Source organism: Trematomus bernacchii, unplaced genomic scaffold (assembly GCF_902827165.1).
Source record: "Trematomus bernacchii unplaced genomic scaffold, fTreBer1.1, whole genome shotgun sequence".
NCBI lineage: Eukaryota > Metazoa > Chordata > Actinopteri > Perciformes > Nototheniidae > Trematomus > Trematomus bernacchii.
In genome coordinates, this window is record NW_022987567.1 from 8892659 (window position 1) to 8918654 (window position 25996).

General features: G+C 40.4%; 3 protein-coding genes across 3 annotated transcripts in view; 2 read left to right on the top strand and 1 right to left on the bottom strand.

Moving 5' to 3' along the window:
- The window catches only part of LOC117478781 (prostaglandin G/H synthase 1-like), a 30932-nt gene extending 19005 nt beyond the window's left edge, over positions 1-11927 (top strand). The window contains exons 8-12 of the mRNA XM_034125686.1: positions 977-1060; positions 2916-3162; positions 7635-7921; positions 8863-9010; positions 10872-11927. Of these exons, the coding sequence (XP_033981577.1) occupies positions 977-1060; positions 2916-3162; positions 7635-7921; positions 8863-9010; positions 10872-11227 (1122 nt within the window). The 3' untranslated portion in view covers positions 11228-11927. The remainder of the gene's footprint in view (positions 1-976; positions 1061-2915; positions 3163-7634; positions 7922-8862; positions 9011-10871) is intronic.
- Positions 11928-13024: 1097 nt separating this feature from the next.
- Positions 13025-14652, bottom strand: LOC117478782 (glycine-rich RNA-binding protein 10-like). Its single transcript, XM_034125687.1, has one exon. It carries the CDS (start codon positions 14511-14513, stop codon positions 13938-13940), a length of 576 nt encoding a protein of 191 aa, XP_033981578.1. The 5' UTR covers positions 14514-14652; the 3' UTR covers positions 13025-13937.
- Positions 14653-22232: 7580 nt separating this feature from the next.
- LOC117478783 (cold-inducible RNA-binding protein A-like) lies at positions 22233-23636 on the top strand. Its single transcript, XM_034125688.1, has one exon. The coding sequence runs from the start codon at positions 22374-22376 to the stop codon at positions 23019-23021; it is 648 nt and encodes a 215-aa protein (XP_033981579.1). The 5' UTR covers positions 22233-22373; the 3' UTR covers positions 23022-23636.
- The last annotated feature ends 2360 nt before the right edge of the window (positions 23637-25996 follow it).

Here is a 25996-nt window from a genome sequence, read left to right on the forward strand (position 1 = left end):
GGGCTGCAACGGATCTGATAAAAACTGATCCAGATTTGAACACTGTCCTGACGTCAGGACGGTGGCGCTACGGCTATTGGGCCAACTCCACCAATCAGGAGGAGACAGCCACGGCCATTGCCGTTCGAAAGCGCTGGAGACGCTGTAGTACATATGCCAGGCCTGTAGGTGGTGCTGTTCTCACAGAATCAGCCCTTGCTAAAACAGGGCTAAAAAAGTGCAAATTGAGCAAAATGAGGAATGGCTAAAATGCATGATCTGTTTGGTATTTTGAAAAATAAATATGCCTTATATAGGTATGGTCCTACACTATATTATTATAATATAGCATGATAGGTCCACTTTAAAGGAACATCATAGTGTCCTCCATTAGATAATAAAACACTTCTTTGAGTGTACCCTCACCTGAGGTTATTAAAGGGTCCAAAAGCAATACTTTTCCAGCCGAATGAAAGACAGAAACGTGATGTTGCGTGACTTGCTAACACAAAAGGAAATTACCTTGAGATTAGAGTGCATGGAGAACTTATATGGAGCGTGAATCCTCTCAGTCCTACTTTTTTTGGCCCTTCAAGGCTTCCATATTTGAGTCATAATACACTTTATTTGAGTACAGTAACGCAGTATTTGACGCTGTGTGTTTTTCTGTGTGTGTGTGTGTGTGTGTGCGTGTGCGTGTGTGTGTGTGTGTGTGTGTGTGTGTGTGTGTGTGTGTGTGTGTGTGTGTGTGTGTTCCTGTGTGTGTTCCTGTGTGTGTGTGTGTGTGTGTGTGTGTGTGTGTGTGTGTGTGTGTGTGTGTGTATGTGTGTGTGTGTGTGTGTGTGTGTGTGTGTGTGTGTGGGTTGGGTGGTTTTTATTTGGGTGAGGCTAAGTGCTCGTGACGTATGTGCATTTTCAATTAAAAGCCCACTTCCCATGCTTCAAATGAATGAGTCAATAACTGCTTTTTACTTTCTTTCCTCTCGTGTCGGGACAGGTAGACGCAGGACACATTTACGGAGACAATCTGCAGCGTCAGCTCGTTCTCAGGCTGCACAGAGACGGAAAACTCAAGTATCAGGTGAGAGGAAAAGAGCTGCGGAGAAAACATGAACGCATCATTTCCATTTGCAAGGACAGAGGGGTTGTAGTGTTCAGTCAAGTCTGTTCTCAATATCAGCCGAGGTGTGAAGTAACTAAGTACATTTAGGTGTGAAGTAACTAAGTACATTTAGGTGTGAAGTAACTAAGTACATTTAGGTGTGAAGTAACTAAGTACATTTAGGTGTGAAGTAACTAAGTACATTTACCTCATGAAGCTGACTTTGGGTGTTTCTCAATCGCGAGTAAAGCTGCTTCAGAGCCACTATTTCAAGCATCCTACGTCATCGAGTGCCGCCGAAGTACTGTTCCAATCTCCAGCATACTTGGAAATCTACCGAGCCCGGCGTACTCCGTTTGGAGAAATATCGAGGCTGCACATGAGTAGACTTCACGGTCTTAAAATCCCCACAATGCTTTGCGCACGGACCAATTTCCCCAAATCTGTGGCGGAAGATGTAAGAGGCGGGGCCTCTCATATGACGCACACCTGCACACTTGCTAGCCTGTTCCACTCTTTGTTTTCCGAATGCCAGGAAGTATTCTTGACTCGCTTCTGAAGCAAGATGCTCGGCAGACATGTGCTACCAAGCAAGTGTACTCGCGATTGAGAAACACCCTGAGCGTGTGCAAAGCTGTCATCAAGGCAAAAGGGGGCTACTTTGAAGAATCTAAAATCAAAATAATATTCTGTAAATGTTTAACACTTTTTTGTTTACTAGATAATTCCATATGTGTTCTTTTATAGTTTTGATGTCTTCAGTATTAATTTACAAAGTAGAAACAAAATTAAATAAACAAAAACCATTGAATGAGAAGGTGTGTCCAGACTTTTGACTGGTACTGTAGATTAACTTCAAATATACCGTACCTTTTTATTCAGATTAAATGCTGCATGTTGCTGCAGAGAGATGGGAAAGACAGATGTTGTGTTGTGTTGTATAATCAGAGATGGCAAAAGTACTCACATCCTTTACTCAAGTAGAAGTACAGATACTCGTGTTTGAAAAAAGTAGAAGTACTGACTAAACTTCTTTACTCAAGTAAAAGTAAAGAGGGCTTTGAAATGTACTTCAGTAAAAAGTACCCGTAACTAGCAGCTGTTTTAAAGAGTACCTGACCTCCCTTTATATTAATAGAACAATAATGTCATTGTTAGCTAATGAATGTTTCCATGCTGAACAACGGCAACATGACAACGTTTTCATTGGTCCCTCTTCTTTAGAGAAGACCAGGAAATGATGGATACACGGATCGTGTTCAAATCAATAGGCACGCAATGACTCTAAATAATAATGATCACGCCACCAAACACACATTCAAACTAAAGGAACCAGCCTGTTTGGGAAATGAGAGAAGTAGAAAGTACAGGTATTTGTGTTCAACATGTAAGAAGTAGAAAGTACAGGTATTTGGGTTCAACATGTAAGAAGTAGAAAGTACAGGTATTTGTGTTCAAAATGTAAGAAGTAGAAAGTACAGGTATTTGTGTTCAAAATGTAAGAAGTAGAAAGTACAGGTATTTGTGTTCAACATGTAAGAAGTAGAAAGTACAGGTATTTGTGTTCAACATGTAAGAAGTAGAAAGTACAGGTGTTTGTGTTCAACATGTGAGAAGTAGAAAGTACAGGTATTTGCGTTCAACATGTAAGAAGTAGAAAGTACAGGTATTTGTGTTCAACATGTAAGAAGTCAAAGTAAAAAGTCGTCAGAAAAATAAGTAGTTGAGTAAAGTACTGATACCAGAAACATGTTCTTAAGTACAGTAACGAAGTATTTGTACTCCACTACTTCCCACCTCTGTGTGTAATCATTGAGTTTTGTTTCCCCATCAGTTAGTTGACGGGGAGATGTTCCCCCCCACTGTTGCTGATGCCCCCGTTAAGATGAGCTACCCCCCCGGGACGCCCCCTGAGAATCAGATGGCGATCGGACAGGAAGTGTTCGGGCTGCTTCCTGGTTTGGGGATGTTTGCGACGCTTTGGCTGAGAGAGCACAACCGAGTGTGTGACGTCCTGAAGAGAGAGCACCCCACCTGGGGGGACGAGCAGCTGTTCCAGACCACGCGCCTCATCATCATCGGTGAGAGGGGACACCTTTAAAGATCACCTATTATGCAAAACCCACTTCTTCATGTCTCTTCTACATCAACATGTGTCCCCTCTTCTTCATGTCTCTTCTACATCAACATGTGTCCCCTCTTCTTCATGTCTCTTCTACATCAACATGTGTCCCCTCTTCTTCATGTCTCTTCTACATCAACATGTGTCCCCTCTTCTTCATGTCTCTTCTACATCAACATGTGTCCCCTCTTCTCCATGTCTCTTCTACATCAACATGTGTCCCCTCTTCTTCATGTCTCTTCTACATCAACATGTGTCCCCTCTTCTTCATGTCTCTTCTACATCAACATGTGTCCCCTCTTCTTCATGTCTCCTCTACATCAACATGTGTCCCCTCTTCTTCATGTCTCTTCTACATCAACATGTGTCCCCTCTTCTTCATGTCTCTTCTACATCAACATGTGTCCCCTCTTCTTCATGTCTCTTCTTCATCAACATGTGTCCCCTCTTCTTCATGTCTCTTCTACATCACCATGTGTCCCCTCTTCTTCATGTCTCTTCTACATCAACATGTGTCCCCTCTTCTTCATGTCTCTTCTACATCAACATGTGTCCCCTCTTCTTCATGTCTCTTCTACATCAACATGTGTCCCCTCTTCTTCATGTCTCTTCTACATCAACATGTGTCCCCTCTTCTTCATGTCTCTTCTTCATCAACATGTGTCCCCTCTTCTTCATGTCTCTTCTACATCAACATGTGTCCCCTCTTCTTCATGTCTCTTCTACATCAACATGTGTCCCCTCTTCTTCATGTCTCTTCTTCATCAACATGTGTCCCCTCTTCTTCATGTCTCTTCTACATCAACATGTGTCCCCTCTTCTTCATGTCTCTTCTACATCAACATGTGTCCCCTCTTCTTCACGTCTCTTCTACATCAACATGTGTCCCCTCTTCTTCATGTCTCTTCTTCATCAACATGTGTCCCCTCTTCTTCATGTCTCTTCTACATCAACATGTGTCCCCTCTTCTTCATGTCTCCTCTACATCAACATGTGTCCCCTCTTCTTCATGTCTCTTCTACATCAACATGTGTCCCCTCTTCTTCATGTCTCTTCTACATCAACATGTGTCCCCTCTTCTTCATGTCTCTTCTTCATCAACATGTGTCCCCTCTTCTTCATGTCTCTTCTACATCAACATGTGTCCCCTCTTCTTCATGTCTCTTCTACATCAACATGTGTCACCTCTTCTTCATGTCTCTTCTACATCAACATGTGTCCCCTCTTCTTCATGTCTCTTCTACATCAACATGTGTCCCCTCTTCTTCATGTCTCTTCTACATCAACGTGTGTCCCCTCTTCTTCACGTCTCTTCTACATCAACATTTTTGAATGCAGTACTTTTACTGTAACAGAGTATTCCTACACTCTGGTACTTCTACTTTTACTCAAGTACTAGATCTGAGTACTTGTACCACCTTTAGTTATCAGAAAAAGTACTGTAAGTGTATGTATAATTACTTTTTTTCTCACAATGTGACGCCCATGATAATAATAATACATTTCATTTAGAAAGCGCTTTTTCTAAGTACTCAAAGTCACTTGACAAAACAATAAGAAAACGAAACAAAGATGAAATGTAGTAAACTGTAAACTTAAAGAAACATACAGAAGAAAAGGCAAAGTAATGAAGTGGGGGAAGAGGTGGGTTTTGAGGGCTTGAGTGTGAATAGTTTGACCATTTGGGAAAAAACTATTTTATTTTGTCTTGTTCATAACAAATAAGCTAGTAGTTTGACTCTAATATGTTAATTAACAACTAGTTGATGGTGAATAAGTGTACCTTAATATAAAGTGTTACCAAAAGTTGTTTTAATTCCTCAATTTGACTTAAAGGGGACCTATCATGCAAAATGCACTTTTTAATGTCTTCTCTACATCAACATGTGTCCCCGGTGTGTCGGGGAACTCACGCAGCGTCAGAAAATATAACCCTCTCTCTTTTCCTCCGTACCCAAATCTCTAAAAACGGGGGTACAACGGAGCTGATCCAGATTTGCGTCCGATATGACGTAATATCTGAAATGTGGACCCACGGGCCAATCAGAAAGTTGCTATCAGAAACAATGCCCGACTGTTTTGGACGTAATATGGTCGGTGTTTACATTAGCATCGCTAACACTCAGAGCTAACCTGTACTGGAGAGCATGTGTGTGAAGAAGCAGGAAATAAAAAGGAACTCACCTTGTGGTATAACCGGCAAGAGAGAAAGCCTTTGAGCTCCATACTGTTTCAGAAAGAATCCTTGATAATCCATGATATGGCGTTTCATCACGGCAGTATTTAGTTTAGACGGTAGCTGCCGGGTGCCGCATGAGCTCAGACCCCTCCTCTTCTGTTTTATTTAAAGCTTTATACCCCAAATCAGCACTTTTGAAACAGGAAGTGAAATAGAGGGATATGAGGCATGGCTAGAATGGGTGATCTGTTTGGTATTTTGAGCAAAACACTTCATAGACATGTTTTTTATATATTTGTATATATCTGAGACCTATGCTATTGCCTAAAGATAGCATGATACTGTAGGTGCACTTTAACTTATGCAGAGAAACAGGAAACAAAGGTGGGGGTTAAGGCAACTAATCATTTAAATGTAAGCCTACCAAACGGTGAACAAAGGGACAGAAGACATGTTAATTATGTCAGATAACACCCGGATGATAATCGCCTCACAAAGTTCCCAGCGGCACCTTTCTGTCTGTCGAGGGCTCGAGCAACAGAAGGAACTGAAGGATATTTAAATGATATATTTCCATGATAGTCAACAAAGGGATTTAATCAAGGGGTTTCAGGGAGAGGGGGGGGTGAGAGAAAGAAGTCTCTGCAGAACATTTACATGAAAAAACACCTATAGCTCCTCCTGGGAACCAAGGAAAAAAAATGTGTTCAAATTTAATTTAATTTGTAATTTCCTACCTATTGAGGTTAAAAAAAACAGCTAGCAATTTAGACTTTTTTAAAATAATGTTTTAAATTCACAGTAGAGGACGTCAAGATCCTTTTTAGTGTGAAAAAACGCCAACATTAACACACTATAGAGAAGGGAAACCCCCCCAAAAAAGCATAGCAGGGTCTCTTTAATATTATTAATGATAGTGATGCTGTTGAACAGAAGACTGCTCCAAATGTACCGTGTCATACCTGATCCTATGTTATATGAGTATTGCACAAGTACATAATTGCCCTAATATAACATACAATAATGCTTTATTGTCAGATCAAGTCTGAAATGTTTTCTCACATCACAGCAGCTCAGTTTGCAACATCAAACAACGACCGATATTAAGACATGATACAAGGAAACAGAGATTTAACATACATTAGACAGTCACTGAAAACAACATGTTAAAGACCCTCTAACGCAGTGTTTCTCAAACTTTTTCATACCAATAAAAAAACACTCGCGGACCACCTAACTCCACAAATATCCAAAATCACATAATTTCTCTAGAACAGATTACAAATCGCCTGAAAATGGTGCAAACAAGTGGCAACATGTGTGATGAAGGTGTTGCACTGGGCTATATTATGCAATCGTAAGCTCGCTCCATTGCGGAGATATTCCCGCGAGAGTGCGGAAAACTTACATTTATTTATTTATTTCAAATGTGAAATGTTACCAATATACTCACGGACCACTAGGGGGCGCTCACGGACCACCAGTGGTTCGCGGACCACACTTTGAGAAGCACTGCTCTAACGTACATTTGATCTGGGATTTAACTCAGTATTTTATTCAGGATTGACCGGTGCTCAAAGGAGCGCTTCAGTCTCACTTTATTACATCGTGGCACCCTGTATCTCCGATTTGATAACAGTTCATACTCAATATGTCTTTATCCAAAGCGACTTACAATAAGTGCAAAAACCATAAAGAATCAAACTCCGAACACAAAGAAAAGTGCAGATATATTCACTTCAAGCAAGTTATACATTAGTAAGTGCTGGGGAATTAGTTACAAGTCCTAAATTAGGTTTTTTGAAAGTGCTTTTTCTCATTGTTTTTGGTTTGCTTTCCTGATATCAATGTGGAGCTTATCCACCGTTTAGGAGCCAGGACTCAGCTCAGGCTAACATTAACTCATAAGGTCATTTATGAGGTCACAATCCGTGTATCCATCATTTCCTGGTCTTCTCTAAAGAAGAGGGACCAATGAAAACGTTGTCATGTTGCCGTTGTTCAGCATGGAAACATTCATTAGCTAACAATGACATTATTGTTCTATTAATATAAAGGGAGGTCAGGTACTCTTTAAAACAGCTGCTAGTTATGGGTACTTTTTACTGAAGTACATTTCAAAGCCCTCTTTACTTTTACTTGAGTAAAGAAGTTTAGTCAGTACTTCTACTTTCACCAGAGTATTTTTAAACACGAGTATCTGTACTTCTACTTGAGTAAAGGATGCGTGTACTTTTGCCGTCTCTCCTCAGGTGAGACGATCCGCATCGTGATCGAGGAGTACGTGCAGCACCTCAGTGGATATCTCCTGCAGCTGAAGTTCGACCCCACGCTGCTCTTCAAGTCTAACTTCCAGTACGGGAACCGCATCTCTCTGGAGTTCACGCAGCTGTACCACTGGCACCCCCTCATGCCCGACAGCTTCCTGATCAGCGGAGACCAGGTGACATATCCCCAGTTCCTCTTCAACACCTCCGTCCTCACACACTACGGCATCGAGAAGCTGGTGGACGCCTTCTCTAAACAGGTGGCCGGACAGGTAATAAACTCAATTGTGGGAGATAATCTGCAGTATTGCTCTTTTAATATGCATGAAAATGAGTTTTTCTGTACTTTTTTTCTGTATTTAAGTAGAATTGTGAGTTCTTAAGCTAAGATTTCTGCACACCAAACATATAAAGCTTATACAATATGTTTTGTTTGTAGATTACTCATCAGTTTATTTATACAGTATCGCACGTTTCAACACAAGGTAATTCAAAGTGCTTTACAAAAAGGAGAAACATAGGGTAGCAGAATCACATTATTAAATGACATTTAAAGGGGACCTATCATGCAAAATGCACTTTTTGATGTCTTTTATACATCAACATGTGTCCCTAGTGTGTCGAGGAACTCACGCAGCATCAGAAAATAAAACCCTCTCTTTTCCTCCGTACCCAAATCTCTAAAAACGGGGCTACAACGGAGCTGATCCAGATTTGCGTCCGATATGACGTAATATCTGAAATGTGGACCCACGGCCCTATCAGAAACGTTGCTATCAGAAACAATACCCGACTGTTTTGGACGTGCGGAAAACTTCAATGTATTTATTTATTTCAAATGTGAAATGTTACAAATATACTCACGGACCACTAGGGGGCGCTCACGGACTACCAGTGGTCCGCGCACTGCTCTAGATGGTCTGTCCTTCATATTTTCTCATTCACAGCCAATCATAACATTATCGTAGGAAAATAAGAGAAACACAAAAAAAGACTTAGTTCCCCCTTGACAGTTAATATGACAATAAAAGCCTTGAATCTTGAATACAACTATTTTATCTGTGTTATTGTGTTGCTCTGTTGGAGGAGACTGTGACCTCAGATTTTCATTGTCATATCTACACTGTAGCTATGTACACATGTCAATAAAAGCATTGAAACTTGAAACTTGACACTTGAAACTTGAAACTTGAAACTTGAAACTGTCCCACAGATCGGCGGGGGCCACAACATCCACCCTGTGGTGACTAAAGTGGCCGTGGGGACGATAAAAGAGTCGCGGCAGCTTCGCATGCAGCCCTTCAACGAGTACAGGAAGCGATTCAACCTGAGGCCGTACACTTCCTTCAGACAGTTCTCAGGTGAGAGGACACAAGACAATACAATACAAAGGGGCTTTATTGGCATGACCACATTTTATACATAGTATTGCCAAAGCATTCCACACACGGCGTTATAACAGAACAAAAAGTCAAAGAAACACTAATCATCAATGTCAACAATGCATGGGAACATACTGTACAGTATATGCCAACAGTGTGTGTGTGTGTGTGTGTGTGTGTGTGTGTGTGTGTCTCAGCTGTGAAAGCAGAAATGGGAAGACAGGAAAAAGGAAGGGAAAGGTGTTTCTCACCTATGACGGCTGAAAATATTGGCCCATTTTGTGTATATAAGGGGTGCGTGAAGGGTGTGTGTGTGTGCGTGCGTACGTGCGTGCGTGGGTGCCTGCGTGTGTGTGTGATTGGTTGGAGTTTTGTGCATTCTGTCAAAAAGTGCAACTCTGTAAAAACCTCCTGGCAGCCGCTCTCACTTTCACACATGGTAACACTTTATATTAAGGTACATAAATTCACCATCAACTAGTTAGCAGTATGTTGGCTTTTTATTAGTCAGTATAAAACACTTATTAATGCCTTATTCTACATGACCTTATTCTCCCAGTACTAGGCCATTAGTTGAGTTTTTCCTCAATAACCCTCTAATTAGTGCTTATTTATTGTACGTAAGGGAAGTTGTTGTACATGAGTGGGTCTTAATATACTCAATATGCAGTAGCAGTACCACAAGAATGGTAATTATCCCATAATAACACCTAACAAATATGGTCTACTCTTATGTAACAAGACATGAAACCACAAGTGTTAATAATGTGAAAATAACTCCAACAAGCCATGTAGGACAGACACATACTATACAGAGATGCTGTTTGAGAAACCAATGTGAGTTTGGAAAATTGAACAATATACATTTATTCTAGTAGACCTCAACAATGGAATTATGATCAGTAGAAATGGCCATGACATGGGACCTTTAAAATGCAAGAACACTCAATAATTTACAAAAAAAACACAAAATAACCGTTTACTTCAAGTAAGCAGGATATATATAAAAAACATGATGTGCAAAAGGGAGTGCAAAAATTTCCATAGCAGCGTAAAAGTGACTAAGGGGTCTAACAGGGAGGTTCTGAAGAGCTGGGTTTTGAGGGCTTGAGTGTGAATAGTTTGACCATTTAGGAAAAACCTATTTTATTTTTCTTGCTACAAGTTAGATAGGAAGATTATACAACCCTTAAAAATACAAAAAAAATCCCTTCTAGATAAATGATGGTCGTATTGGTGTAACATATATTATCCATTTTTCCCCATCTCCACAAAAAGATTCCCTGTTGCAGTCTCAAAGCAAGAGTTATCCTTTCCATCTTAAAAATATCATATCATCCAAAGTAGGTTTTTTTTAATGGTTTTAACCACATTCCGGTGATGGCCTTCTTGCAAGCAGCACTCAGGATTTGAAATAGATATTTATCTTTAGAGGAGCACGCATTCTTAACATAATTGGCTTCTATTCCCTTTAAAAGAACGTCCTCCGTTACCGTCAAAATGACCGTGTTTCAAACTAGTAGCCCAAAAATCCAGAGAGAGTTTTTCATTTATATATCGTAAGGTCACGAGATCTAGTTCAAGGACATAAGAACAGAAGGTGCTTTCATACATACAATAAAAGCAGTGGACGACCTTAGTGATCTCCAGGAACATAAGAATACATCAAATCTTTCATTTAGGGAACAGCAAGGTGGTTTAGCCAAAGACAGCTTAATGTTAACTAAGAAGCATGCGCATATTGCACATAGTTGGTATTTAACAACAAGGGGTGTTCTATATATTATTATTATTATATTAGAGTTAGAGAGATCTAACTCTGCCATAATTGTGTTTGCAGCTAACGAGGAGATAGCCCTCGAGCTGGAGGAACTCTACGGAGACATCGACGCTCTGGAGTTTTACCCCGGCTTGATGTTGGAGCAAACTCGACCGGGGGCCCTGTTTGGAGAGAGCATGGTGGAGATGGGGGCCCCCTTCTCCCTGAAAGGCCTCCTGGGAAACCCCATATGTTCTCCAAACTACTGGAAGCCCAGCACCTTCGGGGGCCGTGTGGGCTTCGACATAGTGAACTCTGCCACGCTGAAGAAGCTGGTGTGTCTGAACACCAGGACGTGTCCTTACGTGGCGTTCAGAATACCTACGGAGGAGAGGGAACCTGAAGGGGACAGTAAAGAAAGGACTGATGAGCTATGACTCTGAGAAAACTCCTGAAGAAGAAGAAGAAGAACATCCAGTTGTTAATTTAAAAGAGGCTGCTGCTGCTGCTGCTGAGAGACAGGTTTTAAATGTAGCTATGATTAGAATATTTTCACCACTTCACATCAGTCAGACAGCCTGTTGTGGCTCAATTTCAAATCAATAAAATTGCTAAAAAAGGCTAATTGTTGAGGATGTTTTCATGAACAAAGTAAACATTAACCAAAGGCAGGACCACATGGTCAAATGTCTGAAGCTAGCTCACCCTGCTGTTTGTCTTTCCACAAACCCTGACATACACCAGGTGCACTAAACGTCTGGAGATATAAAGAGGGCACAGGAAATGAGCGTGTTTCCCATAAAAAAGCGGTGAAAATATTCTAAATAAATCGTGCACTTGGGCTGATATTGGCTTCTTCTACATGGGCCTTTTTAAGGTGGCTAAAGTATATTTTGCACCCATCCGTTCTGCTTCCACCCACAGGAAGGAGCTCCACTATCTACTGTGACACACTGAACCGTCCCTTCACACACACATTATAGTTATAGGATATCAATATTATTTTCTGTTCAATGTCTGAAGTCCAGTCAATGTGTATGTCGTTTTATTTTCAAAAGAAGTGATTGCAATGCTATTTGAAGACGGTGTGGATTTTGAATTCATTTAATTAGGAAGCCATTAAAATATTTGACTCTCCATTGTCCTGAACTTCTCTACATTACCATCTCCACCCCGCTGCTGTCCTGTGGCTCCTTTGTTACTTAAAGCTGAATACTAATACATACATAATATATGCAGGGGGTTCAAAAACACACATGAAACCAACGGGTGTGACTTTAAACATTTAGATCAGGGGTGTCAAACTCAAATACACAGTGGGCCAAAATGTAAAAATGGGTACTAGTCGAGGGCCGGACTGGTTCAATGTTTATTGCAGAACTTATTAAAATTAACTTATTGCACATATTAAACCTGGAACTAACAAAGCTTAAATGATTGCCTATAAAAACAACATTAAACATTAAATAATCAGTTGCATTCATTTCTTATGGCTCAATCTGCAGCTTTTCCGGAGTCATTTCTTATGATTACATTTTTCCACAGGCCAACAACAGCTTCAAAAAAACAATTCCCCTCAAAGAAAAACCCAAACATGTCCTTGTTGTCGTGAGAGAAAAAGTGCAGAAGGAAACATCCATTGAAACTCAGCTTGCTGCTCTGTGATGCTAGTTCAAGCCAGATACTTGGCATCTCATCTTGGGTGCAAGTTCATCAATGTTTGGGGTCAGGCTCTGAGCTGAGGAGACCCTCAGGATGGAGTGAAGGTGTGCGTGCAATATACCGGCGGGCCAGATCTATTAGTAATTACAAATTATCCTGCGGGCCGAAATTAAATCCACCAAGGGCCTGATTTGGCACATGTGATTTAAGTGAACAGGGAACATATCCACTCTCAGTTGCCATGTGTACCTTTATTTTTTATTTTTAAATTGCTTGTTTAGGAGAGCTTTGTTAGCAGTGGTTGTAGTAGAGAAAGGTGTATTTTAATTAAATAACTGAATTTGAGTTGACAGAGGAGAATGTTGGCACCTATTGTTATTCTTAATTCCCATTATTTTTGCATTTTAAGGTTCATGCTATAAGACATTTAGCTTAGGGTAAAGCACCTTATTTGTAATTTACCATTAAATATTTTTGCAGCGCCATTTGTTTTGAATAATTAAGAGTGCATTTTAATTGTTGAACCTATGAATTTAAGTAAATATAAGAAAAGACAGTGAGGATTTAGGAGGTCTTAGTATAGAGTATCTTTATTTTTTTTCCACAGTATGTTTAATAGGCTCAATTAAGCCAAACTGACAAAGAAATTAAAAAACGGTCGATCATACAAAGAACATAAAGTACAAAACCGATCCCGGTTGAGCTATTACTTTGGGGAAACGAAGTTACATTTTCAATCACTTAAAAACAAGATTAGTCCATTTTACAGCACATAAAAAATGCAGATGAGCAGAGCACAGAGTAAAGGACAGACTGTTGCACGTTGCCGGATGCAATTTCAGGAACAGTCTTTTCGGATGTGTGGTACAGTCTGGAAAAAAGGAGGAGGAGGAGTAACCGGGAATTTAGCATCAAATTCCCCAAAAGTCTGTTTCTAAGCTTAATCGGAAATCCTTCCTCTCCGTTTAAAACCCGGCAAGAGGTAGTCGACCTTAGAGACTACCATAGAGAGGGGAATTCAGCAAAAAGGATACACGAACAAAAGTCTCTTCGGGTGTCTCAATACGAATAGAACAAAAATAAAAAAAGGGAATCAAAATCAGGAATCACGTGCTAAGTCTATTAGCATAGCTAGCGGGAAGCCACGTGGCGAGCCATTGTTCGGTCCGCAAAAATGTGGACTTTCACAGAACTATTCAGATTACACAGATGTGTTGTTTAACAAACGACCTTTTATTTTCCAAATCGAGCTAAAAGAGTCTTGAACGTCTTACATCGTAACATGGTTTTTGTTAAGGAATGAAAAAAAACCTCATGGCTATATTCTTTTGTGCTAAGATGCTCGAGCTAATACAACATAACTACAAAACTAAGGTCAGCAAAAAACACGTGGACATTTTTTTTCTTCTTCTGGAGGAGCCATCTTTGAAATACAGCCGGCCTGAAGTGATGATCTTGATACATGGGGGGGAGGGGAAGGATGCTTTATTCGTATCCATCACGATAAGATGGTCGCTCGTATCCGCCACCCTGGCCTCTGTTTTCTCTGTAGCCTCCTCCTCCTCCACCTCCTGAGTATCCGCCGCTGCCTCCACCGCCGGATCTGTACTGACCGCCACCTCCGCCGCCACCCGAACGACCCTCGGACCCGTAGCTTGATCTGTCGCCATAGCTTCTTTCTCCTCCGCCGCCGCCGCCTCCATAGCTTCTCTCACCGCCGCCATATCCTCCTCTCCCCCGACCGAATCCGCCTCTTGAACCCCCGCGAGCGCCGCCGCCGCCACCACCGAATCCTCCCCTAGGACGACCGCCTTTCCCTGCCTCGTCGACGCGGATTGACCGGCCATCGAGGGTGGTTCCGTTCATGCCGTCCATTGCGTCTTTGGCATCCTCGGCGTTGTCGTACTTCACAAAGCCGAAACCGCGGGAATTCCCGGTCTCTTTGTCTCTGATCACGTCCACCTTCTCGATGGTTCCATACTTAGAGAAGGCCGAAGCCAGAGATTCCTCGTTGGTGTCGAAGCTGAGGCCGCCGATGAAGAGTTTACCTTCGTCCGACATGTTATTTAAGTCGTTTTGAGCTTTTCAGTAGTAGGAGACTATTGGATCTGAAGAGCAGGCGCTGCAGGAGGAGGCACGGGCGCTGGTCGTGGAGACGGCTCAGGAATGATTCGCGAGAAAAAAATCTAGAATTTCGCGATGCAAAGAAAGAGGCAATATCCGGTGACGATACCACGTGGGTTCCGCCTAGTGTAAACCCTGCCTCTTTGAGAAAAAGCCGGATTTAAATTATAATGTGAGATTGCACTGTTATGTTAAAGAGGTACGGGGGGGGGGGTTTCATAGGACTTGTGTTATTTCTCTGTTTTTTTTTATCCATTTAATGTTATTGTGAGGGCTTTAGAATGTGAACTATGAGTATTGTCTGGTCCTCACTTGGCAACAGAAAGGTGGCGGTAATGCGCCATTAAGCTGGATGCAAACAGCCATACAACTCGAGAAAGAAGAAGAAGAATAAGCCCTGTGAGAAGTGAACGTGAACACATGTTTATAACAGACTGTTTCCAACAATACTCACAAAATGAATCATATTTCACATGACACATATCTTCCATACACTGTGGCATTAACATGGCATTTTTTAGGCGGATAAATCAGGGGAAAGGGGGTCTTTGTTCGAGACAAATGTGTTTTATCGACAAACTCTCGCGAGATTTGATAACAAAGCCATTACGTTCGTCAAACTGTCGACATTTTAAATCTAACGTTGCCCAACGTTTACAAAAACGCCCTTGCTTACTGCCTTTGTTATCTTCCTTGATATATTAATTTAGTTATTTACAATATAAATACATTAGACTGAGCTCACAGGAGACAGGAGATTATCTTTGCTTGTTTTACTATCATGGTCTATTGAATTACATTGTCACGGGGCCATCTAGTGTTGAAATTAGGAACTGCATAGTAACACAACATGAACATAACATCGTATTTTATCATATACAGTCTATGATTTTATCATAATATAAACTCAAACTGTTCAAAACACGGGCACACATACACATTTAAAAAAAAGGGGGGAAATACAAATAATAGGTGACATACATTCGAATAAAAATGATGCATAAACAGTTCATTTTTATTCATTTAATTTCAAAGGTTTAATGTCACAACTACAGAATATGAACTAATCAATTCATCCAGAGTTATATTTTTAACTTGGTGCCATATTGCTGTAGTTCTTGGTTGAAGTGTCCGGTTTTATTTTGGAGTCTTTTCTTATGGATGGATTTTTTGTTTATCACAAATACAAAAATTGTTTAATCTCCTAATTCACAGAAAATACAAGGACACTCCAATCTCTTCTAAGGTATTTGCTTCATTGTATATCATTTATGTTTAGCTTTTCCTACGTCAGTAGAAAGAACCCATGGACGTATTGCCTTAAGTGCTCACAGTAAAGTAGATTATTACAGCACGGTCACTTCAGAAAATGACCATATTTATCACATACGATACTTTAAGCTTACAGCTTTTAATGGCAATAAAGCCGAAAAATTAGCTGTGCATCTCAACATCTTGACTGGATGTGGTCTGGTTGATATAATCGATACTAATGTAACAATGAAGTGCAAATATCAGCAGGTTTGGAAATATATGTTTCGAAGAATTAGTAAACTAACATATATTCCAGATTCAGCAACACTTATTGTTCACTCGGTTTCTGGAATGTTTACACAATACCACAGTTAATGGGAAATCGCAAATCGTGTTGCCTTTATCTTATTGTCTTGCGCTTGCAAATGAAATTTACGACATTTTGTTGGACATTGAAGGCATCATACTTAATGCACCAAACAACAGTCTTACATTGGGGAAAGAGACGTCTGTAAATCAGCGTATGATTGAGTTTGGGCTTAATAAACTACCCAGCACTAACACTTGTATTGCCTACATTTAAATCGTTAGGGGCTAAAAGTTGTAAAATGCGTTATGTGTTTTTTCTCTCTCCATTCACTGAATTGAGCAGAGAGACGGAGATCGGAGGCGGGGCTTAAGGGAACACTCCAATGCGCATGCCCAGTAAGCATGATCCGGGTACTTTATCCTACAGTTGCTCCATTTTGGGCTTCGAGAAAGCATTCGCCATTTGTTCTATGAATTTATGTATTGTAGAATCACGACCAACCGGTTTTTTAGGTATTCATAAAACAAGTAGAAACGGGATTTTCTTTTGTTGTTTCAATCTCTCAATATTTCCTTTTCATTGGTGGGTATTGCTCTAAACTTGTCTTTTGTTTGATTAGCTGAGCTGCTGCTAACTAAACAGTGAAGTTTAGTTATTGTCAGTTAGCAGTTAGGATGCTAGTCTAGTGGCAACAATAATGTAGCAGCAGTTTGTGAATGTCATGCACATCATGCTAAAACTCACCTTTTAGATGTGTCCAACCTGTTTTTGTACGCAGTAGTCACGACTGAGCAGTGGTGGTGTATTACTTTAACTGTTTCCAAATGAAGAATTGTCCAGAGGGAAGTCCTCCTCTCACTTCCGTCTTCACAACAACACTGTAGTCCTGTGACACATCCAGTGACAGCATGGGCGGTTCTACTGTTCAACATATATTTAACTTATCCTATCCTTCCTAAAGCCAAAGAAGTGACATTTAATATACTTTGTTTTACCTTTATGTATGCACCACGACACCAAGTCACATTCCTCCTATGTGTTTACCTACCTTGAAATAAACGTGTTTGTCTGAAAGATATTACAATCATTAGCTTTTGATAATTTGATTTCCTTACTTACATGAGATGTTCTTTTTGAAATGTTCTTTTTCCATTTTGACTTTTTATTTTACAAACAGTGCCAACACCTGAGTCTTCATTCATACTCGAGTGATTCGGTCCTTCTGAAGTATGGCAGTATATATTCTGAAGATATATGGTACTTAATTTGAGTCTGTGAAATAGATCATTTTCATTGTGGAACCATCTAACACTGTCATATACTTACTTATGGTTTATTCATTGCCAGTTTTGTGTTTAGCTTGGTTAAGCCTGCTATAATCTTGAGTTCATCCACCTTCTTTTCCCTAACTTTTAATGTATTTTAAGTGATGTTGTTGAATGTATGCCTTTAGCCGCTAATATTTGATATTTATCCATCCAACCACTTCTTACATGTAAGATTTAATTTGGATAACAATTCATGTGGATTCTGCAAGAAAGATATTGAGACTGTAGAACATATACAGTCTCTAATATATGTTGGCTCATGTTTCAGAGCTGGCTTCAATGTAAAGGTATATTAATACAGCCTATAACTGTGATGTCGATTAAAGCCACAGTACTTATGAAGATAGATAGATAGAATGGTCACACAGAGCACACAGCACACACAGTGACATTTGTTCTCTGCTTTTAACCCATCCTAGTACTAGGAGCAGTGGGCAGCTATTGTACAGCGCCCGGGGAGCAGTGGGGGGGGGGGGGGGGGGGAGACCACGGCAGGGCAGGAGATAAACTAGGACCTCTCCAAGTAGCAGTTCACACCCAATATTTAGGTCTGGTCGGGGACTTGAACCAGCGACCCTACAGCTCACAGTCCAAGCCCCTACTGACTGAGCCACTGCCGGACGATCTCTGCATTTGACCCATCCTAGTGTTAGGAGCAGTGAGCAGCCATTAGGTCGGCGCTCGGGGAGCAGTGTAGGGACAGCGTCTTGCTCAGGGGCACCTCGGTAGTCACTTGGTCGTTCCGAGACTCGAACCGGTTCCCAGGCCAAGTCCCTATAGACTGAGCCACCACCCGCCCTAGGATGACAGAAGGATAACAACGTGGACTTTCTGTTAAACAACTTGATTTTGTTGAGTAGACGTTTTATTCATAAATGTTAATATTTGAAAGTTAAACCTCATATCAACGGATGGAAGAATGAACTCAACGTTTTTGCAAAATCGCTCCAATACATGAGACAAAAACGCTTGAATAGGACCCGCACATGTTCGTAAAGCAAAAACATTGTATTTTTTGTTTGCTGTATGTGATGCATGTTCTGATGAAACACAGTCTGAAGAAGAGTTGAGTAAAGTTGGTGTTTTTTTTCAACTTTATTAAACAATTATTTCCATACATCATGAAATGGACTGTACTTATATAGTGCTTTATCCAGTCTTTACGACCCCTCAAAGCGCTTCACATACTACATGTCATTCACACCCATTCATACAGAGCAGTGTACCTTACTCTAGGAACTAACATTCACACACCGTTGGCCATGCCATCGGGAGCAACTCAGGATTAAGTATCTTGCCCAAGGATACATCGACATGTTGGCTGCACGGGCTGGGATCGAACCCATAACCTTCTGGTTGAAAGATGACCGTACTGCCTCGCAGTCGCAGTCGCCACAGGCACAGTGTTCATTACATGAATTCAAAAGAGGGCATTATGAACAGAAAACAGAGAAGTTGTCATTCAGGAATTAAGGTGTTTAAAAATGTGTAAAACTGATGGATTTTTTCATGTTTGCAAAATGTAATACATGTGTATTCATTAATAAAAGCAATAAATACTGAGGACATTGTGAGAAAGCGAGATTTGTGTATAAAATGAAAAGGTGGAATATATGTTAAAACCGGAATGTTTTGCTCGTTTAGTCAACACGGGAAAGCATCCCATGAGGTCATTACCAATCTTGTTAATGCATTATTTCAGGATGACCATATTTTGGTACTTTCATACTTCACTTTGACCTCATCTTATCTCAACAAAGCCCACCAAAGTCATGTTGAATAATTCATATTTAAATATCCCTGCCCTGAGGTTCAAACATAGCAGAATATTTGTTGATTTGTGTTGATATCATGTGTCTACCTTATTCTCTTAAAACGTCCAACAATATCCGTCTCATGAAGAGAATATTACGAAAACATGCATTCTTGTACTCAGGAGGGGACTTTGACAGAGGTTTACTCACAAAGTACACAGTAAAAGTACTTCATAGTACTCGTTGGAGTAGTCTTACTAGCCAACAGTGTCAGTCTCATGAAGAACTTATGGCATCAAAGATGGGAGAATTAGCTGGGGACTGACAGAGGATTACTCAACCAGTACACAGTAAAAGTACATCATAGTTATTTTGGTAGTAGTCTAACCAGTCCAACAGGATCAGTCTCATTCACACATAGCAGAAAGACAGGCATTCATGAACTCAAGCTGTCTTTGGCTCTAATAAAGGTATTCTGATTCAGGAGGGGACTTTGACAGAGGATTACTCACAAAGTACACAGTAAAAGTATTTCATAGTATGTGTGATAGTTGTCTAATTCCAACTGATTCCAACTATATCAGTCTTATGAGGAACTTATGGCAATATATATGTTTATCCCTCATCAAAGAGAGGTAGCTTGTTGTTGTACTCAAAGGGGGACTTTGACAGAGGATTACTAAAAAAGTACAGTTAAAGTACTTCATTGTTTTGTTGGTAGTATTCTAACTAGTACTGAGTGCAACAGTATCAGTCTCATGAAGAATTTATGGTCAAACATTTGTGTATCCCTCATCAAAGGTAGCAGGAGTGTCTTATTTCTGAACAGCTCAAACATGGGACACACTAGCCAATCAGAAGCAAGCAGGCACTGGAGACCCACCCACCAATGAAAAGGAAACATTGAGAGATTGAAACAACAAAAGAAAATCCCGTTTCTACTTGTTTTACTAATACCTAAAAAAAAAAACGGTTAAACGATTGGTCGTGATTCTACAATACATAAATTCATAGAACAAATGGCGAATGCTTTCTCGAAGCCCAAAATGGAGCAACTGTAGGATTAAGTACCCGGATCATGCTTACTGGGCATGCGCATTGGAGTTTTCCCTTAAGCCCCGCCTCCCATCTTCCGCTCTCTGCTCAGTTCAGTGAATGGAGAGAGAAAAAAACCTCTGGATTCAGTTTGTAACGCATTTTACAACTTTTAGCCCCTAACGATTTAAATGCAGGCAATACAATTGTTAGTGCTGGGTAGTTTATTAAGTCTAAACTAAATCATACGCTGATTTACAGACGTCTCTTTCCCCAATGTAAGACTGTTGTTTGGTGCATTAAGTATGATGCCTTCAAGTCCAACAAAATGTCGTACATTTCAATTGCAAGCGCAAGACAATAAGATAAAGACAACAAGATTCGCGATTTTCCATTAACTGTGGTATTGTGTAAACATTCCAGAAACCGAGTGAACAATAAGTGTTGCTGAATCTGGAATATATGTTAGTTTACTAATTCTTCGAAACATATATTTCCAAACATGCTGATATTTGCACTTCATTGTTACATTAGTATCGATGATATCAACCAGACCACATCCAGTCAAGATTTTGAGATGCACAGCTCATTTTTCGGCTTTATTGCCATTAAAAGCTGTATTTTAAAGTATTGTATGTGATAAATAGGTCATTCAGTCATTTTCTGAAGTGACCGTGCTGTAAACATCTACTTTACTGTGAGCACTTAAAGGCAACACGCCCATGGGTTCATTCTACTGACGTAGGAAAAGCTGGATGTTGCTGGAATTTAAATATATATATATAAACATAAATGATATACAATAAAGCAAATACCTTAGAAGAGATTGGAGTATCCTTGTATTTTCTGTGAATTAGGAGATTAAACCATTTTTGTATTTGTGATAAAAAAAAATCCATCCATAAGAAAAGACTCCAAAATAAAACCGGACACTTCAACCAAGAACTACAGCAATATGGCACCAATTTAAAAATATAACTCTGGATGAATTGAGTAGTTCATATTCTGTAGTTGTGACATTAAACCTTTGAAATTAAATGAATAAAAATGCAATACAAATGAACTGTTTATGCATCATTTTTATTCGAATGTATGTCACCTATTATCTGTATTTTCCCCCTTTTTTTAAATGTGTATGAGTGCCCATGATTTGAACAGTTTCGAGTTAATATCATGATAAAATATGATGTTATGTTCATGTATATTTAAATACTTTATATAAGTGTATGCAGTTCCTAATCTCAACACTTGATGGCCCCGTGAAAGACAAGCAAAGATAATTTCCTGTCTCCTGTGAGCTCAGTCTAATGTATTTATATTGTAAATAACTAAATTAATATATCAGGGAAGATAACAAACATGTGTACAATACAAAAGGCAGAAAGCAAGGGCGTTTTTGTAAACGTTGGGCAACGTTAGATTGAAAATGTCAACACAGTTTGACGAACGTAAAGGCTTTGTTATGAAATCTCGCGAGAGCTGGTCGATAAGACACATTTGTCTCGAAGAAAGACCCATTTCCCCTGATTTATCCGTCTAAAAAATGCCATGTTAATGCCACAGTGTATGGAAGATATGTGTCATGTGAAATATGATTCATTTTGTGAGTATTGTTGGAAACAGTCTGTTATAAACACGTGTTCACGTTCACTTCTCACGGGGCTTCTTCTTCTTCTTTCTCGAGTTGTATGGCTGTTTGCATCCAGCTTAATGGCGCATTACCGCCACCTTTCTGTTGCCAAGTGAGGATCAGACAATACTCATAGTTCACATTCTAAAGCCCTCACAATAACATTAAATGGATAAAAAACAGATAAATAACACCTTAAGTCCTATGAAAACCTCCCCGTACCTCTTTAACATAACAGTGCCATCTAACATTATAATTTAATTGCGGCTTTTTCTCAGAAAGAGGCGGGGCTTACACTGGGCGGAACCCACGTGGTACCGTCACCGGATATTGCCTCTCACTGCGGCCTTAAAGATCCATGCGCCTCTTCCATGCGGTCATTTCTAAGCCGTTTGTACGACCAGAACCCGTGCCTCCTCCTGCAGCGTCTGCTCTTCAGATTCAATAGTCTCCTACTACTGAAAAGCCCAAAACGACTTAAACAACATGTCGGACGAAGGTAAACTCTTCATCGGCGGCCTCAGCTTCGACACCAACGAAGAATCTCTGTCTGCGGCCTTCTCCAAGTATGGAACCATCGAGAAGGTGGACGTGATCAGAGACAGAGAGACCGGGAATTCCCGCGGTTTCGGCTTCGTGAAGTACGACAACGCCGAGGATGCCAAAGACGCAATGGACGGCATGAACGGAACCTCCCTCGATGGCCGGTCAATCCGCGTCGACGAGGCAGGAAAAGGCGGTGGTCCTAGGGGCGGCGGAGGATCAAGAGGCGGGCGTGGAAGAGGCGGATATGGCGGTGAGAGAAGCTATGGCGGCGGTGGAGGAGATAGAAGCTATGGCGGCGGCGGCGGAGGAGATAGAAGCTATGGCGGCGGCGGAGGAGGAGACAGAAGCTATGGCGGCGGCGGAGGAGGAGAAAGAAGCTATGGCGGAGACAGATCAAGCTACGGATCCGACAGTCGTTCCGGTGGCGGCAGCGGCGGTGGCTACAGATCCGGCGGCGGAGGCAGCGGCGGATACTCACGAGGTGGTGGGAGGAGGTGGCGGCGGCGGCGGCTACAGAGACAACAGAGGCAGTCGCGATGGCGGATACGAATAAGCATTCTTCCCGCTGGCTTAAAAACAGTGGTATAAATATAATTGTGTTGATATGGACTAAGTAAAAGTTGTGTTTTCCCAGCAAGCTCCATTCACGGTGACAGAGCGCCATAATACTTTGACTTTGATTTGATTTTGATAATAAACAGCCTCAGGCCTTGTGAGTCACACTTGAAATAGGTGAGTGTTTTTTTTTTTATTGTTATCCGGGTAGCCATTGCAAGCAGATGAAATCGTCGCCTAGTGGACACACAAAAGACTCTCCAGATAAACTCGTACATGCTCTTTGATCCAGTTTCAACATGTTCTACTTACCTCTGCTTTTTGAGAAAAAAAAACTCCCATAATGTCTGATCGAGAGGTAGATAGAACAGTCACACTCTGAAACCATTTAGCCAAATCCTTCAGTCTTATGGAAATATTTTTTTTTTTAACCCAGACCATGTAACTAGTTGTTGTATTTTGCCTGAGATATTTGTTGCAGGGTAAAATTGCCAATTTACATTTACAGTATGTCTAAAGAAATCTACAATCCTCCTAAATCTTGCAATGATATCATAACCAACTCTGCTGTTCCCAGTCAAGCCCCAGTGTAGAGTAAGTCCACACTGACTCTGTATGTGATCATCATAATAAAGGTTTACAATTTAATAGTGAGTTTTCTTTTGGGGGGGGGATTTTTAACTCTTAATTGAATGATGGGGTTGTATGTAAAACCCCCTCAGACAAATGTGTAACTGAGATTTGACTATAAAAACATTTCATTGAGTAATACCTTAAGTCTGCGTTATAACGAAGCTCAGTTCGAGCTGTAAAGAATTATAAATCCAACTGACTAATTATGAGCAAATCTCATAGAAAACCCCAACTTTAACATCTTTAGAGTTTAAGGAACATGCTTTCAGTAAATTTCATTACAACCTTTTCAATTATTTAGTGCACAATTTGTAGTGTAATGGCGGTGCTAGTCCGTGGCGGTTCTACGGGGTTGCAGCTGCCTCAGAAAAATTCCTTGCTAAATGTAGGCATTTTATTTATTCATAATTTATATATATTCAAATGTTGGTGACATTTCTCCATAGTTCGTGTAAAACGTTTTACTCAACAGTTTAGAATTAACTCCCCTCCCCCCTTTGCTTTGAAAGAAAAGTTGTGGCATTTGTGAGAGAAAATCTCTAATGTCCGAGTGCAAGTGAATGCAGCACAAGACGCGATCTTGTCACCCCTCCCCCGGCCCTGGCGCGAGCGAGGAAATGTGATTGGCGGCGATTTCATTTGAACGGGACGGCACATTACGAGAAGCATCCGGACCTATGATCCGGACCCAAGTAGAAGGAAGGGATGAGGTATTTGCGGTCTACAATGACAAGAGACTGTCAAGGTTGGCTGTACTCAGCATTGAATCAAAACGCACTAAAGCTTTGGATCTTACTCAGTTTGTGAGGCGCTTTGCTGAACAACATGGTAATCGTCGCATTCAGCTGTTATAGGCAAGGCCATTTTATTTATATAGCACCTTTCAATACGCGACTATTCAAAGTGCTTTACAAAATAATAACCAAAAGACATTTAAGAATAAATACAGCAAAAACACATTAAATGGCATTTAAAAACAGGCATAAAAAGCAAAGATAATGAAATAAATAAAACACAGCAGGTACAGAACACATGAATAAAAGGCATACTGCAGTGTATGAACAGTTCAATTAAAAGCAGCGGAAAATAGATATGTTTTTAGTCTGGTTTTGAAAATAGGAAGTGTTTCAGCGGACATGATTCAGGCAGTTTGTTCCAGATTGTGGGGGCATAATAGCTAAACGCTGCTTTTCCATGTTTAGTTCTTATTCTTGGAACAGAGAGCAGACCCGACCCAGAGGACCTGAGAATCCTTGATGGTTCATAGTTGTGCAGGAGATCGTTTATATACATTACATTACATGTCACTTATTAGACGCTTTTATCCAAAGCGACTTCACATACTCAATACTGTGGACAATCCCCACAGGAGGTATTTGGGGTGAAGTGTCTTGCCCAGGGACACAACGACATGCTGACTGCAGTAGGGTTTGAACCTGTGACCCCCTGATATAAAAACTAGCAATAGTATTTTAAAATCAATTCTTTGATCGACTGGAAGCCAGTGTAAAGATTTCAGAACCGGACTGATGTGATCCACTCTTTTCATGTTAGTGAGCAGCAGCTTTCTGATGGATTTTTTTGTCAGCCCTGTGAAGACACTATTGCAGTAGTCGAGGCTACTGAAGATGAAAGCATGGACAAGCTTTTCTAAATCCTGTTATCGGCATGCCAACTTGATGCTCTGCTCACGGATGAGCATAAACAACTGTTAAGATGTTGACCTTGTATGTGTGTATATATTTATTTTTCTTTGTGGGGGTCTGCCCCCAAAAAACATCCTGAGAAAGTCAAATAAGACGGTGTGTAAAACTACACTGCCCAGCCAAACAAAAGTAACCACTTTGATTTAACTAGGACAGTAGGTAAGGGCTTTCCACTGGATAATAACTGAAGCGATGTATATGTTTTAGCTGAATACACTTCAAACCCTAACAGATGCAGTTAGTCACTTCCTTAATGTTTGTTCTTTCTGATGTCAAGTCAAGGTTGTAACTTTGCAATAAAGTCGTTCCTTTGAACTTTAGCATTTTGATATATGATAGTAATTACTTCAAATTTGAAGGAGGGTGAGCAAGCATCTTGAGGAACATTCATCATTAACTCCTCCAAAAAATATATTTTATTCAATAATAAATGAATATGTGAATCATAACAGTGATTGACAGCTGATAGGAATAATATGATTGTTAATAGTATCATATTCATTCAGACAAACATCGATGAGGCAGTTAATTCATGTACTTGATTGATTGATTCATTTTATTTCGAACAAGTAAAATAAATAATTACAAAACAAAACAAATGTTGCAGTGGATAGTCATGTAAGAGAAATCAAAACAAAAAATGATATTTACAACAACAGCATTAGCAAC

Excerpts from the sequence above, each read along its gene's own strand:
- LOC117478782 (XM_034125687.1), bottom strand. The coding sequence starts at position 14,513 with ATGTCGGACGAAGGTAAACTCTTCATCGGCGGCCTCAGCTTCGACACC.
- LOC117478783 (XM_034125688.1), top strand. The coding sequence starts at position 22,374 with ATGTCGGACGAAGGTAAACTCTTCATCGGCGGCCTCAGCTTCGACACC.